Source organism: Equus przewalskii, chromosome 19 (genome assembly GCF_037783145.1).
Source record: "Equus przewalskii isolate Varuska chromosome 19, EquPr2, whole genome shotgun sequence".
Classification (NCBI taxonomy): Eukaryota; Metazoa; Chordata; class Mammalia; order Perissodactyla; family Equidae; genus Equus; species Equus przewalskii.
In genome coordinates, this window is record NC_091849.1 from 48,295,378 (window position 1) to 48,314,452 (window position 19,075).

Consider the following 19,075-nt stretch of genomic DNA (forward strand, 5'->3'; position numbering starts at 1 on the left):
ATTTGGTAATATAGGTAGACACTTGTGAGTATCACAATTATGGGAAGGGATGCTATTGGCTTCTGGTTGGTAAAGGCTAGGGATGCTTAGAAGCATCCTGCTGCTGAAGACAGAATGCACAGGACAGTTCTCACAGCATAGAATCATCTGGACCAAAATATTAATAGTGCCAAGTTTGAGAAACCCTGTTTAAATGAATATTGTAAAAATACTTTTGAAGACATTACACTGCAAGGGAACACACTGAGCAAAGTCTACTTTAAGTTATTAAAATATGTGAAAGATAACGACAGAAGCCTCCAAGGTATGTTTGGCAAATCATTGTTTCATAATGGGAACTCATATGTGCACTAAAATAAAACACTAAAAATTAAACAGTCTCTCGTGATGGAAATTTATATACAAACTTCGTCTACATCGAGTAGAAATTTTTCCCTGTGCATGTCACTGTAATGGATAATGCTCAGTTAGAGCATAGACTCTTAGACCTCATTTCCTCATTTAGGAAATAGAATGAGATGCCATAACAAAAATATCAAGAGGGTAGCTGGGGCCTAGAAAATCTTTGACTTCTTGTCTTCTTCTGAGTCCAAGTCTGACCCAAATGTATCCACTGAATAAAGTTCCTTTTTCTTTAGTTAAATTACCAAAAGATTATTTAATTTAATTTGGGGGGGAAGAGAAGTTTATGTTTTATTACTATGTTGTGGTATTGGTGATGTTTTTTGAAAAGAATTCTGAATTAATACACATTACCAAATTATATCTCTAAACTCATAAAAGAAGCAGAGTTTGCATTTTTAAATAGAAACTATAAGGTACAGATGTGTTGTTGAGAGTGTTGTGTACAAAAATACTGTGGACTTTCAGAAGAAGTAGTAAGAGGAACTCAGACAGAATGGAGCTGGAGAGTAAAGATCATGCCTCCTTTCTTTCGCTGGGTATCTCCTCTGACAAGATTATCTCTCAGGACTAAGGAGCAGAATTCAGCTATTAGTCATAGTTTCTGACTTCCTTGGTCAAAATATTTAATTAAGTATAGTCTCTTCTCCTTTATGAAATTCTTGTCTTCCTTTCTTTTTGTTTTTTAGTTTTTAGGTTTTTTTTTTTTCTTTTTTGGTGAGGAAGATTGGCCCTGGGCTAACATCTGTTGCCAATCTTCTTGTTTTTTGTTCCCCAACCCTCCAGTACAAAGTTGTATATCCTAGTTGTATGTCATTCTAGTTCTTCTATGTGGGATGCCACCTCAGCATGGCTTGATGAGCGGTGTGTAGGTCTGCACCCAGGACCCGAACCGGTGAACCCCAAGCCATGGAAGTAGAGTGAATGAACTTAACCACTTGGCCACAGGGCCGGCCTCTTCTCTTCCATTTTTATTCCCTCTTCTATTTCCTAATTCACATTTTTCTCCAGTAAATAATAAAGAGAGGAATTGGAGCTGTCTTGATATTCTTCTACTCCTCTGTTCCTACACTCTGGTCATTCTCTCACTTCTGCTATGTCTCTGTCATGAGACGCAGCCACACTCTCAATGTCTAGTCTCATAAGCCCAGTCGATTTATACTTTTTCATGGAATAATCTATAGAGCAATGTTTAACAATAACATAACAGCACATTTCTATTGAAGGCTTGTATCTGAGACATATGCTTCTCTCATTTCTTTGACCTACATTTTCTCATAATATTACTTATGTCAACTAACACAAGGTACATAGAACTTCAAATATTTCTTGATTAATTTCCATAAAATAAATTCTACTCACTTCTGGTACCAAGAGATCAAGAGAAAATGCAATGTAAAGGCACCAGATATATGTGTGACATAGAACCACTTCTGAATGGTTCAATACTCAATTTTATTTGATTCTTTGTGTATTACAGAGATACACAGGCCTTGAAGGATGTGCTGGGAAGACTTAGTAACTGGTCCTCTCTTCTTGGAGCATGTGCCTCTTTCTTCTGTCATCGTTACTTCTGCAAGCAGCAATGAGTTGCAGGTCTCATGCAGTAAGCAATCCTAATTTCATTTTCAGGGCACTGAATTTTACATCGACCATTACCCCTTCTGCACTCTCTCCTCAAATCCAAGCTACCATACTGGGGATATCTCTTTTTGGCTGTAAGAAGGAAAGAATGAGTGTAATTAGCAATCTAGCTATGAAACGCCCATATTTTAAAAGGAGAAAGGGCCGTAAGCAACAGAGTAGGGCAAAAGAAAAAAACCTCCTTTCTAGAAAATTTATGACTGTGAAAATCTTTTGCGGGAAGTTTAAGTGAATGTAACGTCCCTTGGTGCAAGGTACATCCTGGAAATCAGAAAGTGTCTTGGACCTTAGTTAGGTGTGCCAGCTTGCTTCCTTACAAGTCGTTAGAAAGCAACTCAAGGATAGTTTCCAAAGTCAACAGTAAAAAAAGTGCTCATAATTTATTTTCTGTCAGGCTCAGTCTCTACAATCATCTGACTGCATTTGGGTTCCCCCTTTTCTGCTCTCACAAATGTTATTTGGACTGAATGTTTTGCTTTATTTCTTCAAGAGAGAGATTTCTGCTGCAGCTTGATTATACTTTTATAAAACCTTGAGAGTTGGGCAATGTTAGGTAATCTTCTTCCCCCTTATTCTGACCTCTAAATATGAGTATTTCCTAAGTTTGTGTCTTTGAGTTACTAATATTCATCTTTACAAGCATCCATCCACCTATTCAACTATTATGTACGCTCCTTGTTAAGCTCTATGCCAGTCCTTAGGGCAAGTTTCTCACTGTGAGCACTATTGACCTTTCGGGTTGGACGATTCCTTGCTGTGGGATGCTATCCTACTCACTGAAGGATGTTTAGCAGCATCCACGGCCTCTACCCACTAGATGCCGGTAGCACCAGTTGTGACAACATAAAGGTCTCCAGACATTGCCTAATGTCTCCTTGGGGGCAAAGTTGCCTCTCACTGAAAAACCACCGTTCTAGTGATGCCACCATAAGCCAAACATATATTGTCTGTGCCCTCGGATACGTGGTTCAAATGCTGTCTTCTCTCTGAAGTCTCTGCTGATCACTTTCAGGAAAGTAATGTCTCTTTTCATTGTTCTCGCAAAGCACTTCATATGTAGCATTCATATTGCATCTATAACATTTTGACATGCTAGGGAATTTCTTCAAACAATATATGAAACCCTACTTAATATATAAGCTAGGAATGGGCAAGATAGTTCCTAAAATATTTTTCAACTCATAGTTTTCTATTTTCACTCACCTGCTGCTTTATTCCTTAGGCTACATTAACTTTGGAAACAAAGGGATAAAAAGTCGTGACTACCCTTTCAGCACAAAACTATACTATCCTGTAATCAAAGCACATGTCAGATTTAAAGAGAAGTGATTATTGGCAACAACACATTTTTCGATTTGGCAGATAAAGTGAAACAGTAGGTGAACATGAAACAATACGTCATTTCTAGAAGTTTGGTGTGTTTACAACTCTAGAAAATGAAGAGGAAAGCTGAGGGACTTCACTGGAAATTTCTCTGCACAGAAAATTTAAGCTCTTTTACCTAGATATCTTTTCCTCTGTAACTGACTGGCAAAAGAATGAGTTTTTCTACCACAATTTTGAATAAGAACTTTCACCATCGAAAATGAGGTATAAAAAACAACTGAGGACTCTAAAAGAATTGTACATATGGCATTTAATTTTATTTAGTTTAGTTCAACCACCATATGTTGGTGAACTAAAAGGTGAAAGACAACATTCTTATTGATGCATAATTTACTAAAATGCCTATATTCCATATAACACCTCTTCTAATTTTGTGTAGAAAATATCTTGACGAATTTATTTTATTTTTGAGTGATTTTGCCTGTAGTGATAGGAGTTCCCCCAAAGTTTGATACATGAGTGATTAACAAAAATGATGGGCTCACTTTGAAAGTATAATAAAAATATACAAAAAATTAATAACACTGATGTTGTAGTCCATATCACTGTAGCATCCGAGTGGTTTATAATTTCTAAGTCTACAGGACACATGATTTCTAAATTTGTTGATAAATGTATGAATAACTTTAGTTATTAGTAGGGGCATCTGATATAAGGAAAGTCTGTTATAAGGAAAAATAAGCTAATAAAACATAAAAACACTTGGCATGGTGATCTATTAATTTTAGCTTTTGTTGAAATTAGAAGAAGAAAAGATTTATCACACATTAAAAGCTATATGAATCTGTATAGAATTTCTTTTTGGCCCTTTCTAGAGTTGGAAACCCCCAGAGATTCTTTTCTAGCAATCTTTGAATGGAGGCAGAGTAAGCTATTTTCTTAGATAAATTAACAACTGCATATTTGTTACTTCATTAATGCTTGGCCCATATTTAGAATTTTATCCATTTGCAAAATTTGAATTATAATTGATCAGTTTATTATGTGTAAATTTTTAGATTGTCATTATGGACTTTATAATATTCACAATGAAAGAATAATTTAGTTTGCTAAGCCTCTATTAAAATTTCTATTGGTCCTAAAAAAATCATCTGAAAAGGAATATTTTCCTGAGAGTTAGTGAATTTGAGCCTGATTTCACTGCCGCTATCATAGATTGGGTAGACTTAAGCTCGTCCTTTCATCTAAGGCTCTTTAAGAAGGGCGTATACTCAATGACCGCTCCAGATCTAAAACAGTATTCTGTTTCTGTACAATTAGTACTAACACATTAATCAGAAGAAGAGAATCTTGTTTCATACCTGATGTGAAGAGATGAGGGGGAAAAATGTCTCACAAAAATTATAGCTTATGTACAAGGTATTGCACTCAACATTCGTGTGATCTGTAGTAGCTAAGACAGAAGGGTAGTGACCAGAAATATTTAAAGAAAAGCCAACAAGGGACATGATTTTCTTGTAGTACCGATAACAGAATGTTAAGAAAGACTTTCTAATTGCAGGCAGTACACTGGCGTAGGTTATAAAGAAGGAAAGGGTAAATAGATCTTTCTCTAATGCTGAGCCATCTACCCCTCACCAGTTGATTAGGCTAAAGAATATTTTTTCCAGCAAGAACAGATTCCAACAAATTGTTGCAGGATGGTGATGAGACTAATGTATTGATCTTATGGGTTTTTTTTTTGAACTTTTTATTTTGAAATCATTTTAGATTTACAGAAGAGTTACAAGTATAATAGAGGCCAATTTTGTCTTATGGTAACATCTCATGAAACCATACATTTATCAAAACTAAGAAATTAATATTGGTATAATACTATTAACTAAACCACAGACTTTATTCATATTTGACCAGTTTTTCCCTTTTTTGTCTCTTTTTTTCTATTCCAGGATCCAATCCAGAGTACCACATTGCATTTAGCATAAAAATCTTTTAATCCCTGCGTTATTACCATGCTTTTAACAAGAAACAACTGATATCTACTCAAATTCATTAGCACAAATATGCCCATAAACATTTCCATGTTACCTGGTAAAATAGTGACCCAAAAGAGCAGAATAAAGAAAAAGAGATGAATCTTCATTGTAGAGAGTTTCTTAGGAAAAAGTGTCAACAGGTCTTTTTCAAGTCAGGTTTTTCACATAAGGAAACAGAGAATCCTTTTATTTATAGATTCTCCTGGGAAGTGGTTTTAACTACTGAGGCTTATCAATAGCAAGAACATTTGTATGCTTGGTTGAATTGTGCCATGTTCAAAGAATATGGTCACAAAAAATTATTATTAAATTTTCCTCATAAAAGTAAAACCTGCTTGTGTTACCTTATATGGACTCTCATGAAAACATAACCTTTAAGAGACTTTTAAGGGATACGTGTTTGGATTGCTAAAACATCAGGGAGAAAATATTACAGTAATATAACCTTCTATTATATGTTACATATAATCCTAAATAGTCCAATGCCTTTAGTATTAAATTACTGAATGTCTGAATCATAGAATTTTTCAGCTAGAAGTTTCCATTGAGATCTCTTTTGTTTACAGATGGAAACAATGAGAATCAGGGAGGTTGAAGAATATATTTCAATTCATATAATGTATAATTATTTAAATGTAACATGATTGGGAAATTCTGGATTCACTAATGAGTATGGGAAATACTCTGCACAATAGGTTTTTAAGTATGACTTACAAACTTCTTATAATAAATCATCTGATTGCACAATTCTAGGTACAATGTTTTTAATTCTGTTTACGGAACTGGAGATGATTTCCGATCCAATTTGCACGCTGCCCAAGTCTATTATTTCAGATACAGGGGGAGGAGCTGGAGGTTTCACACAGTATCCAGAAGCTGACGTTAGAAACAGAGAACAATTAATTGATTCTCTCCTACAACAGTCAAGAGAATTTCTAGGACAGTGGTTCTTAAACTTTAGCCACATCACAATCTCCTAGAGGGCTTGTTTAAAACAGATTGTAAGGCCCCACTCCCAGCATTTCTGATTTAGTAGGTCTAGAATGGAGCCTAAGAATTTGCGTTTCTAACAAGATCCTGGAATGCTAATACTGCTAAAAGGGACCACATATTATTCTAAGAAACCTGATTCATTCATTCTATAAAATACCAGAAAAATGAATTGCAGAGTCACAGAATTTATGTCAGGCTTAGCAAAGAATGTAAGCCTGCTTAGAAATTCTAATCAAATCCTCTCGTGTTACAGGTGAGGGATGTGAAATCAAAAGAGATTAACTTGTCTAACCTTTGTTATCCTTTACAAAAACATGGAAACTTTGGACTTAAATCAAATATGAGGAACTTTACTTAGCTATGCTTTCTTTCTGGAAAAGAAAAAAATTGAGAATTCAGCATCACTTGATAGGAGCAAGACCACTTCAATACAACACCATGGAACATTAATTTAACAAGTATTTATTGAGAACTAAAATTTATCAAGTTGGAATTTGCTGCAAGCTGAGGGTGTATTAGAGGGAAAAAAAAGTTTAAATATTACCCTGGAGGGTGACATCAACCAAAACGGTGGGGTAAGGACCTCTGAGAATCTGCCCCTTCAAAACAGCAATGAAAGATCTGGGGAAAACTGTCAGCATTAACTTTTTCAGAACTCCGAAAATTAACCAAAGGCTTGCAACAACTTAGAAAGTACTAGTTCAAGAAAAATGGCTCCATCTCTGTACGAAGAGTAGGTTTTGTGATATTTTAATAAATCCTAATCCCATCCCTTACTCTTCAGCTCAACAGAAACCTTGAAAAATAATGGTCTGCATTTATGGTACCAAATGGAGCGGAACATAGCTAGAGTTCTTCAAATTCTCGTTCCCAGCAACAGTCATTATTTAACCTGTCAGGTGGTTTCCTGGAAGACCTTGATTGAAAGGCCTACCTTTATTTCTCTGGACTCAGAATATACCCAGTACTAAAGACACTCTCCAGGAGAATTTTTCAAAAACATTTACAGGTAACTGTTTTAGTCACTGTTACCTGAGGCAGTAGATAACAGTTGGGACAAACAATAGATTAACAAAAAGTTTGGAAGAACAGTTGGGGAAGAAGATATACACTTTGAGAAACTCTGACATATTCCTGGGAAGTAGAAAGCCATTTGCAAGTTTATGCGTGAGGCTGTGCACATGCCCAGGAATGTACAGGGCTCAGGAAACCTGAGAAGGCCTGAAGCTCTCACCTCTTGTTGCTCTTGAGGCTCTGCACAAGAGGGAAACAAAGGCAGAAGCAGAGAAGGAAAATGCTTGACTAAAGTGTTAACAATATTCCCTAAGCTACACATAGGTGCCCCCCTCAAAAACTGGTAGATTTTTTTGGTTTTATGCATTTAAAAAAATTTCCGTATCATCATGAAGATTATGATACAGAAAATTTAGCGGCCCCACACAGCTGAGAATACACACTGTAAACCATTAGTCCGGAAAAGTCACTAAATAAAAAAAAGAACTCCTACAATAAGCAGGAACAAAAACAAACCCTTGTGTGAAGGAAGAATTTGATTTCCAGAATTGTCACATTTTAATATTCAAAATGTCCACTTTTCAACATAGAATTATAAGGCAAGCAAGAAAACAAAAAAGTATAGACAGGAAAAGTGTCAATGAATAGGAACAGTCCCTGAGGGAGACAGACATTGGATTTACTAGATGATGACTTTATTTATTTATTTACTATTTTTGTTTATTTATTTCTGGTAGTAACACTGGTTTATAACATTATGTAAATTTCAGGTATACATCATTACATCTCAATTTCCGTGTAGATTATATCATGTTCACCATCCAAAGACTAATTACAAGCCATCACCATACACATATCCCTGATCACCCTTTTCACCCTCCGTCCTCCCCCCTTCCCCTCTGGTAACCACCAATCCAACCTCTGTCTCTATGAGTTTGTTCATTATTGTTTTTATCTTCTATTTATGAGTGAGATCATATGGTATTTGACTTTCTCGCTTGACATATTTTGCTCAGCACAATACCCTCAAGGTCCATCCCTGTTGTCACAAATGGCAAGAATTCATCCTTTTTTATGGCTGTGTAGTCCATTGTGTATATATACCACATCTACTTTATCCAGTTATCCTTTGATGGGCACATAGTTTGCTTCCAAGTCTTGGCTACTGTGAATAATGCTGCAGTGAACATAGGGGTGCATGTGTCTTTACTCATTCATGTTTTCTTGTTCACTGGGTAAATACCCAGCAGTGGAAGAGCTGGATTGTATGGTAGTTCTATTCTTAATTTTTTGAGCAATCTCCATACAGTTTTCCATAGTGGCTCTATCAGTTTGCACTGCCACCAGCAGTGTATGAGGGTTCCCTTTCCTCCAACACTTATTTCCCGTCTTGTTAATTATTGCCACTCTGATGAGTGTGAGGTGATAGCTACTTGTAGTTTTGATTTGCATTTCCCTGATAATTAGTAATGTTGAACGTCTTTTCATGTGCCCATTGGTCATCTGTGTATCTTCTTTGGAGAAATGTCTGTTCAGATCTTTGCCCATTTTTTAATTGGGTGGTTAGTTTTTTTGTTGTTGCGATGTATGGGTTCTTTGTATATTTTGGATATTAACCTCTTGTCAGATATATGGTTTGAAAATATCTTCTCCAAATTGTTAGGCTCTCTTTTTGTCTTGGTGATGGTTTCTTTTGCTGTGTAGAAGATTTTTAGTTTGATGTAGTCCCATTTGTTTATTTTTTCTTTTGTTTCCCTTGCCCAGTCAGACATGGTACTTGAAAATATGCTAGGCTGATGTCAAAGAGAGTACTGCTTATGATTTACTCTAGAAGTTTCATGTTTTCAGGTCTTACATTCAAGTCTTTAATCCATTTTGAATTAATTTTTGTGTTTGGTGTAAGATAATGGTCGATTTTCCTTCTTTTGCATGTGGCTGTCCAGTTTTTCCAACACCATTTTTCGAAGAGACTTTCCTTTCTCCATTGTATGTTCTTGGCTCCTTTGTCAAAAATTAGCTGTCCATAGATGTGTTGGTTTATTTCTGGAGTCTTGATTATGTTCCATTGATCTGTGTGTCTGTTTTTGTGTCAGTACCATGCTGTTTTGATTATTATAGGTTTGTAATATATTTTGAAATCAAGGAGTATGATACCTCCAGCTTTGTTCTTTTTTCTCAGGATTCCTTTGGCTATTCAGGATCTTTTGTTGTTCCATTTAAATTTTAGCATTCTTTGTTCTATATCTGTGAAAAATGTCATTGAAACTTTCATAGGGATTGATTGAAACTGTTGATTGCTTTAGCAAGTCTGGACATTTTAACTATGTTAATTCTTCCACCCCTGGAACATGGAATATCTTTCCATTTGTTTGTCTCCTTCAATTTCTTTCAACAGTGAATTATAGTTTTCAGCGTACAGGTCTTTCACTTCTTTGGTTAAGTTTATTCCTAGATATTTTATTCTTTTTATTGCAATTATAAATGGGATTGTATTCTTAGTTTCTCTTTCTGCTACTTCGTTGTTAGTGTATAGAAACGCAAAGGATTTTTATTTGTTCATTTTGTATCCTGCAACTTTATCATATTAATTTATTATTTCTAAAAACTTTTTGGTGGATTTTTTAGGGTTTTCTATATATAAAATCATATCATCTGCAAATAGTGAGTTTCACTGCTTCCTTTCTGATTTGGATCCCTTTTATTTCTTTTTCTTGCCTAATTGCTCCAGCTAGGACTTCCAGTACAATGTGAAATAAGAGTGGTGAAAGTGGGCATCCTTGTCTGCTTCCTGTTCTTAGAGGGGTAGCTTTCAGTTTTTCTCCATTGAGAATGATATTAGCTGTGGGTTTGTCATATGCGGCCTTTATTGTGTTAAAGTACTTTCTTTCTCTACCCATTTTATTCAGAGTTTTTATCATAAATGGATGCTGCATCTTGTCAAATGCTTTCTCTGCATCTATTGAGATGATCATGTGGTTTTTATTCTTCATTTTGTTAATGTGGTGTATCATATTTACTGATTTGTGGATGTTGAACCATCCCTGCATTCCTGGAATAAATCCCGCTTGATCATGGTGTATGATCTTTTTAATATATTGTATTCAACTAGCTAGTATTTTGTTGAGGACTTTTGCATCAATGTTCATCAATGATATTGGTCTGTAGTTTTCTTTTTTTGTGTTGTCCTTGTCCGGTTTTGGCACCTGGGTAATGTTGGTTTCATAAAATGAGTTAGGAAGCTTCCCTTCCTTTTCAATTTTCTCAAAGAATTTGGTAAGGATAGGTATTAAGTCTTCTTTGAATGTTTGGTAGAATTCACCAGGGAAGCTATCTACTCCTGGACTTTTATTTATCGAGAGGTTTTTGATTACTGTTTCGAACTCCTTACTGGTGATTGGTCTATTCAAATTCTCTATTTCTTCTTGATTCAGTTTTAGAACATTGTATGATTCTAAGAATTTATCCATTTCTCCTAGATTATCCAATTTGTTGGTGTGTAGTTTTTCATAGTATCTTCTTATAATCTTTTGTATTTCTGAGGTGTCCATTGTAATTTCTCCTCTTTCATTTCTGACTTTGTTTATTTGAGCCTTCTCTCTTTTTTTCTAGATGAGTCTAGCTAAAGGTTTGTAAACTTTATCTTTCCAAAGAAACACCTCTTAGTTTCATTGATTTTTTTCTGTTGTTTTTTAGTCTCTATTTAATTTATTTCTGCTCTGATTTTTATTATTTCCTTCCTTCTACTGATTTTGAGCTTTGTTTGTTGTTCTTTTTCCAGTTCCTTTAGGTGCACTGTTAGATTGTTTATTTGGGATTTTTCTTATTCATTGAGGTAGGCCTGCATTGCTATAAACTTCCCCTTAGAACTGCTTTTACTGTATCCTGTAAGTTTTGTCATGTCATATTTCCATTTTCATTTGTTTCCAGGTTTTTTTTTTATTTCTCCTTTGGTTTCGTCATTGATCCAATTGTTATTCAGTAGCATTTTGTTTAATCTCACATATTTGTGGCTTTTCTGATTTTCTTCTTGTAGTTGATTTCTAGTCTTGTATCGTTGTGGTCAGAAAAGATGCTTGCTATTACTTCAGTCTTTAAATTTATTTAGACTTGTTTTGTGGCCTAATATGTGATCTATTCTGGAGAATGTTCTAGATGCACTTGAAAAGAATGTGTATCCTGTGTTTTTTGGATGGAATGTTCTGTATATCTACTACATCCAGCTGGTCTCTTGTGTCCTTTAAGGCCAGTGTTTCGTTACTGATCTTCTGTTTGGAGGATCTATCCCTTGGTGTAAGTGGAGTGTTATAGTCCGCTACTATTATTGGGCTACTGTCTATTTCTCCTTTTATGTCTGTTAATAATTGCTTTATATATGTAGGTGTTCCTACGTTGGATGCATAGATATTTACAAGTGTTATATCCTCTTGTTGGATTGTTCCCTTTATCATTATATAGTGTCCTTCTGCCTCTTGTTATGGTTTTTGTTCTAAAGTCTATTTTGTCTCATGTAATTATTGCTACCCCAGCTTTCTTTACATTGTCATTTGCATGGAGTATCTTTTTCCGTCCTTTTGCTTTCAGTTTGTGAGTGTCTTTAGAGCTGAAGTTTGTCTCTTATAGGCAGCATATATTTGGGTCTTGTTTTTTTGTCCAGTCAACCACTCTATGCCTTTGGATTAGAGCATTTACTCCATTGAAATCTAACGTAGCTATTGATAAGAATGTGCTCTTTGCCATTTGGTTACTTTTGTCCTGTGTGGTTTAGTAGTTCTTCTCTATTCCTTTCTTCTCTTGCTCTCTTCCCTTGTGGCTTGATAGCTTTCTTTAGTATTATGTTTGCCTTCCTTTCTCTTATGTTTTGTGTACTTATTATAGGTTTATAGTTTGTGATAACCATGAGGTTCATATATAATGACCTAAGTATAAAAATCTATATTAAATTGATGGTCTTTTTAGTTTGATCTCTTGCTAAAAGCTCTAGTCTTTTGCTCCCCTCCTCCCACATTTTATGTTTTTGATATCATATCTAACTTCTCTTTTGTGCCTGTGTATCCATTGCCCTATTATCGTGGAAATAGATTATTTTATTACTTTTGTCTTATGACCTTCATATTAGCTGCACAGATGGTTGATCTGCTACCTTTACTACCTTTACTGAATATTTGCCTTTACCAGTGATTTTATTTACTTTTTTTTTTATAATTTTCTTATTCCTATTTGTTTTCCCATTAAATAAGTCCCTTTACCATTTCTTGTATGGCTGATTTCTTGGTGATAAACTCATTTAGTTTTTGCCTGTCTAGAAAGCTCTTTATCTCTCCTTCCATTCTGAATTATAACCTTGCTGGATAGAGAATTCTTGACTGTAGATTTTTTCCTTTCAGCACTTTAAATATATTGTGCCACCCTCTTCTAGCCTGTAAGGTCTCTTCTGAGAAGTCAGTTGATAACCTTATGGGGTTTCCTTTGTATGTAACTTGTTGTCTTTGTCTTGTGGCTTTTAGGATTCTGTCTTTATATTTAATTCTTGACAGTTTGGTTATAATGTGTCTTGGTGTGGCCCTCTTTGGGTTCATCTTGTTTGGTGCTCTGTGTGCTTCCTGTCTATTTCCTTCCTTAGGTTAGGAAACTTTCAGCTATATTTCTTCAAATGGATTCTCTGTTGTCTCTCTCTTCTACTTCTGGGACACCTATAATATGAACGTTAGTATTCTTGATGTCCCAGAGGTCCCTTAGACTGTCTTCTTTCTTTTTAACTCTTTTTTCTTTTGTCTGTTCAGCTTGGGTGATTTCCTCTAATGTTTCGTCCAGCACACTGATCCTTTCTTCTGTATCATCTACTATGCTATTGAGTCCCTCTAGTGAATCTTTCATTTCCAGTATTGCATTCTTCATTTCTGATTGGTTCTTTTTTATATTTTCCATTTCTTTGTTGACATTCTCACTGAGTTCATCCATTCTTCTCCTAAGATCAATCACCATCCTTATGACTCTTTGTTTGAAGTCTTTATCAAGTAGATTGTTTATCTCTGTTCCATTTAGTTCTTTTTCTGGGCTTTTGTCCTGTTCCCTTACTTGGAATGTATTCCTTTGTCTCCTCATTTTGCCTCTTTCTTTGTGGTTATATCTGTGTATTAGGTAGGTCAGGTACATCTCCTGATCTTGAAGAGGTAGCCTTATGTAAGAGATGCCTTATGAGGCCCATCAGTGTGCTTCATTCTTGTCACCAGTTGCAAATGTTCACAGAGTGTCCCCTGTTGGGCTACCTGTGCCCTTCTGTTATGATAGGGTTGCTACTGCTGCAGGTGCCTGGGGAGGCTAGGCTGTCTCCCTGGCTGGCAGATTGTATTGCTCAGCCACATGTGGCTTCCATGGACCCTTCAGTCACTTTACCAGGTGTGGGGAGCCCCAGCACCATTGGCTGTAAGGTGTAATAGTACATTCCTGTTACAGTTTTTCTGTTAAGTGAGTAGGCCCCCAGCATGGCCGGTTGCTAGGCTTGGGGGCTTACAATTGCTGTAGGCCTCCAGACTACAAGGCTGTTGTTAGTTCTCAGGATTGTAGCTGAGTTGGGCCTGCCCTAGGCATGGGACCATCCAATTTCCAGGCTTTGGAAGACGGCGCTGATCCCCTATGTGGCTCTTTGAGAAGAACGAGTCTGCTTCAGCTACCAAGCCCCAATGCCTGCAGGGCCACAAACCCCACTAACACAGTCCTTCCCCATGAGTGCACCCTCACCCATTGAAGTGGACCCAGTCGCCCCACTGCAGAGGTCCCATGTACTCTGCCAATTGAGGCCCACCCCTCATAAATGCCCTGCCACACAGAGGTGGACCCACTCACCTGGCTGAAGAGGTTCAAGGCCCCCCTGCCTATGCAGAACCATAAGTTGCCCAAGGACTTGCTGTTATGTGAGACCAGTCCCTAGGGCAGGCTGCCTGCCCTGGCTGAGCTTGATTAAATTGGTGCTCTAGTGGGTGAGGTAGATACTTGCACTATCAGGCCAGGGGAAGAACTCCAATGGCATCTGCCAGCATCTGTGTCAGCACACCTGTACTAGTTTGCAATAATGGCTGCTGCCAATGTCTCAGTTCTGGGGGAGGTGGTCCCAGCCTGGGGTGGGGGCTTTCACCTCTCACTGAGATGTGCTGATACTCTACCAAGTGAGTCTCTTTTCACCAAAGGACTGTGTATCTTTCTTTCTGGTGATTTTAGGTTGCTTTTGGAAATGTGTGAATTTGTGCATAGGTCCTTTAAGAGTAGGTTTTTTCCCCCAAATGTCCAATAGCTTTTTGAGGGTTATTCCCTGTTACTGTTAATAGCCAATAAAGCCAGATATTATGATAATTGTCTCAGTTGTGCTGAGTCCAAAAGCTGTTTATAGTGGTAATTCTTCCTCATTCAGATCCACCACTCCTCCAGGGAAAGCTTCATGCCTTAAGATTGCTCCCAGCTGGCTGTGAAGTGCCACAGTTAGGAGATGGCCTTTTTCTCTCCAGAAAGCAATTTTTGCAATTTCCACCTAAGTCAGCACTGTCCCTCATTGTAGGGGTTCTTTTTATCCAGTTTTCAGTTCTCTCTCAAGTGTAATTGTTCCAAGAGTAGTTGTTAATTTGTTGTGTCTGTGGGAGGAGGTGAGTTCAGAGTCTTCCTATGCTGCCATCTTGACACTATCCTCTAGATGATGACTTTAAATCAGCTATTTTAAGTATGCTTAAAGATCTAAATTAAACCATGTCTAAAAAATTGAAGGACAGTATAAGAACAAACCTGTATCAAATAAAGAAAATCAATAAACAGAAATTATAAGAAAGGAAACAAAAAAGAATTCTGGAGTCAAAAAAGTATCAAAACTGAAATAAAAATTCACTAGAGGAGCTCAACAGTAGATTTGAGCAAGAAGAAAAATGAATCACTAAACTTTAAAATAAGTCAATTGAGGTGATCCAGTCTGAGGAATAAAAAGGGGAAAAAATGAAAAAAAGGTACAGAGTTTCAGAGACTGTGGGATAACATTAATCCTACCAGCCTCGACATAATAAAGGTCTCAGAAATAAAGGATAGAAGGAGGCAGAAGAATATTTGAAGAAATATTGGACAGAAACATCCCAAATGTGATGATAAACATTACACATCCAAAAATATTAGTAAATTCCAAGTAGGAAAAATCATGGAATTGCACACGTAGACACATCATAGTCAAACTTGAAAGCTAACAATAAAGAGAATCTTGAAAGCAGCAAGAGAGTAGTTACTTGTCACATACAAGGAATCTGCAATAAGATTAACAACTTATTTTTCGTCAGACACAGTGGGGACTGGAAAGCAGTAAGATGACATATTCAATGTGCTAAAAGAAAAAAAAAACTTGTTAACCAAGAATTCTATATCTGTCAAAATTATCCTTCAAAAATAAAGGAGAAATTAAGACTTACCTGGATAAGGAAACTCTGGGAGATTTCTTCACTAGCAGATATGCTTTACTAGAAATGTAAAAGGAGTCCTTTGACTAAAATGAAGGACACAAAAGAATAACTGGAATCTACATGAAGAAATAAAGAATACTGGTAAAGATAATTATAAAGTATACATATAAATATAAAAGATAGCATAATTGTACTTTTGTTTGTAACTTGTGTTGTTCCCCATAAAATTTTTGAAAAACTGCATTAAAAATAATTATAAATCTATGTTTATGGACACAGAACTATAACAATGTAATTTTTGACAATAATATCATAAAGGGGAGAGAGATGGAGCCATAAAGGAGTAAAGTTTATGTATATTATTGAAATTAAGTTGGTTTTAATATAGACTAAATTCTAATAATATGTTAAATGTAATTTCCAATGTAACCTGTAAGAAAAATAAAAAAATACAGAAAGAAACAACTAAAGAAATAAAATGATACACTAGCAAATATCTACTTAGAAAAGAAGGCAATAATGGAGAAATTGAGGAACAGAAAAGACATAAAACATATAGAAAAGAAATAGAAAAATGGCAGGAATAATTAGACTAAATATAAATGAATTATCTCTATAATTAGAAGGCAGAGATTAGCAGAATACATTCGAAAAAATGATCCAAGGGGCCAGCCCAGTAGTGCAGCAGTTAAGTTAGCATGCTCTGCTTCAGCGGAGGGCTCACCGTTTTGGATCCCAGATGCAGACCTAAGCACCGCTTGGCAAGCCATGCTGTGTTAGGTGTCCCACATATAAAGTAGAGCAAGATGGGCACAGATGTTAGCTCAGGGCCAGTCTTCCTCAGCAAAAAGAGAAGGATTGGTGGCAGATGTTAGCTCAGGGCTAATCTTCCTCAAAAAAAAAAAATGATCCAAGGTTCACTTACTTTTCAAAGACTTAAACACATTGAAGGTAAAAGGATGTAAAGCTGTTTCAAGCAAGTAGTAACTAAAAAGTGACTGTACTAATATCAAACAAAATAGACTTTAAGACAAAAATTGTTACTAGAGACAAAGAAGGACATTATGTAATGAAAAAATAGTCAATTCATCAAGAAGATATAATAATTATAAACTTTGATGTACTCAATAATAGAGCCCCAAAATGCATGAAGTTAAATATGACAGAATTGAAGAAAGGAATTAATAGATAACTCAAAAATAATAGTCAGAGACATTAATATCCCACTTTTGATAATTGACACAAGAACTAGACAGGTCAGTAAGGTAACAAATTAGACCTATAAAAATACCATAAACTAATTAGGACTATTAACTAACTAACCAAGTCTACTAACCAATTAGCTAAGTAATTAGATCTATAGAACACTCCAGCCATCAAAAGCAGAATACACATTCTTCCCACATGAACATGTAACATTCTCTAGGACAGCCATATATTAGGCACAAAATAAGTATCAATATATTTAAATGATTGAAATCATACAAAGTATGTTCTTTGACTAAAATGAAATAAAATTAGAAATCAATAACAGAAGGAAATTTGGAAAACTCACAGATATATAAAAAGTAAACAACATACTCCTAAGTAGCCAATGGTTCAAAACTAAATGGAAATGAAAATTAGAATATACTTTGGAAGGCTAAAAACAAAAATACAGCATACCAAAACTTATGGGATACAGCAAATGCATACGGAAATGTGAGAAACCCCAAATAGCCTAAGTAATCTTGAAAACAAAGAACAAAGTCAAAGGGCTCACACTCCTCAATTTCAAAAATTACTATCAAGCCACAGTAATCAAGTCAGGGTAGTGCTGGCATAAGGAGAAACACACAAATCAATGGAATATAATTGAGAGTCCAGAAATAAACCCACACATCCAGGGTCAATTGACTTTTGATAAAAGTGTCAAGACAATTCTATGGGAAATAATTGTCTTCTCAAAAAGTAGTTCTGGGACAACTAGATATCCATATGAAAAACAATGAATTTTGACTCCTACCTCATGATATATACAAAACTTAACTCAATGGAAAAAAGCATCTAAATGTAAGAGCTAAAACTATAAAATTATTTTAAAGAAATATAGTTGTAAATCTTCATTACCTTGGAAGGTATGATTTCTCATATATGACACCAAAAGCAAAAGCAATAATAAAAAAAAAATGATACATGGGGCTTCATCAAAATTTAAATCTCTGCACTTCAAAGGCCACTGTCAAAACAGTAGAAAGACAACATTGAGAATGAAAGAAAACGTTTGTTAAATTATTTATCAGATAAGGGTCTAGTATACAGAATACATAAAGAACTCTTACAACTCAAGAATGAAAAGCAAAATAACCTAATTTTAAAATGAGCAGGTATTTGGATAGACAGTTCTCCAAAGAATATACAACAGCCAATAAGCATATGAAATTCATGTTGAATATCATTAGTTATCAGGGGAATGCAAATCAAAAGCACAATGAGATACCATTTTATACCCACCAGGAGGTCTATAATTTAAAAAAAGAAACAGAAAATAAATTTTGGTGAGGATGTAAAAAATTGGAGCCTCATACATCACTTTTCGGAAGTAAAATAGTGCAGCCAGTGTGGAAGACAATTTAGCAGTAGCTCAGTTCATAAAGTTACCACATAATCTAGAAACTCCATTTCTAGATATATGATGAAAAGAACTGAAAACAGGTGTTCATAAAACAAACAACAAAACACCTTGTGCAGGAACTTTTGTAGCAGTATTATTCACAAGGGTTAAAAACTGGAAACAACCCAACTGTGCATCACCTGATGAATGGACAAGAAAAATATAGTATGTGCATACAATAGAATATTATTCAGCCATAAAGAGGAATAATTACTGATACATGCTACAATATGAATGAATCTTGAAATCGTTATGCTAAATGAAACAAATCAGTCACAAAAGGCCATCTATTGCATGAATTTATTTATGTGAAATGTCCTCAATAGTCAAATCCATGGAGACAAAAAGTAAAATAGTATCTGCCAGGGAATGAGGGGAAGAGGAATTTGAGAGTAAATGCTAAGATGACGCTTCTTTTTGGAGTGATGGAAATGTTCCACGATTAGGTACTGGTGATGTTTGTACAATATTGTAAATATACTAAAAAGACACTGAATTGTATACTTTAAAATGGTGAATTTTATGCTATGTGAATTATATCTGAATTAAAAATGAATAAACGTGATGGAAAACAAAGTACA

At 35.6% G+C, this 19,075-nt stretch overlaps 1 protein-coding gene and 1 long non-coding RNA gene across 6 annotated transcripts in view; one reads left to right on the top strand and one right to left on the bottom strand.

Moving 5' to 3' along the window:
• The window catches only part of LOC139077355 (uncharacterized), an 84,090-nt gene that overhangs the window by 43,543 nt on the left and 21,472 nt on the right, over window positions 1–19,075 (top strand). For all 5 annotated transcript variants that reach the window (XR_011529796.1, XR_011529797.1, XR_011529798.1 and 2 more), the window contains one exon: window positions 1,883–2,008. This is a non-coding gene — a long non-coding RNA (uncharacterized lncRNA). The remainder of the gene's footprint in view (window positions 1–1,882; window positions 2,009–19,075) is intronic.
• Window positions 1,820–5,622, bottom strand: LOC103565495 (beta-defensin 110). The gene is made up of 2 exons (XM_008541554.2): window positions 5,461–5,622; window positions 1,820–2,118 (listed from the first exon to the last, which is right to left on the bottom strand). Exons 1-2 carry the CDS (start codon window positions 5,513–5,515, stop codon window positions 1,970–1,972), a joined length of 204 nt encoding a protein of 67 aa, XP_008539776.1. The 5' UTR covers window positions 5,516–5,622; the 3' UTR covers window positions 1,820–1,969.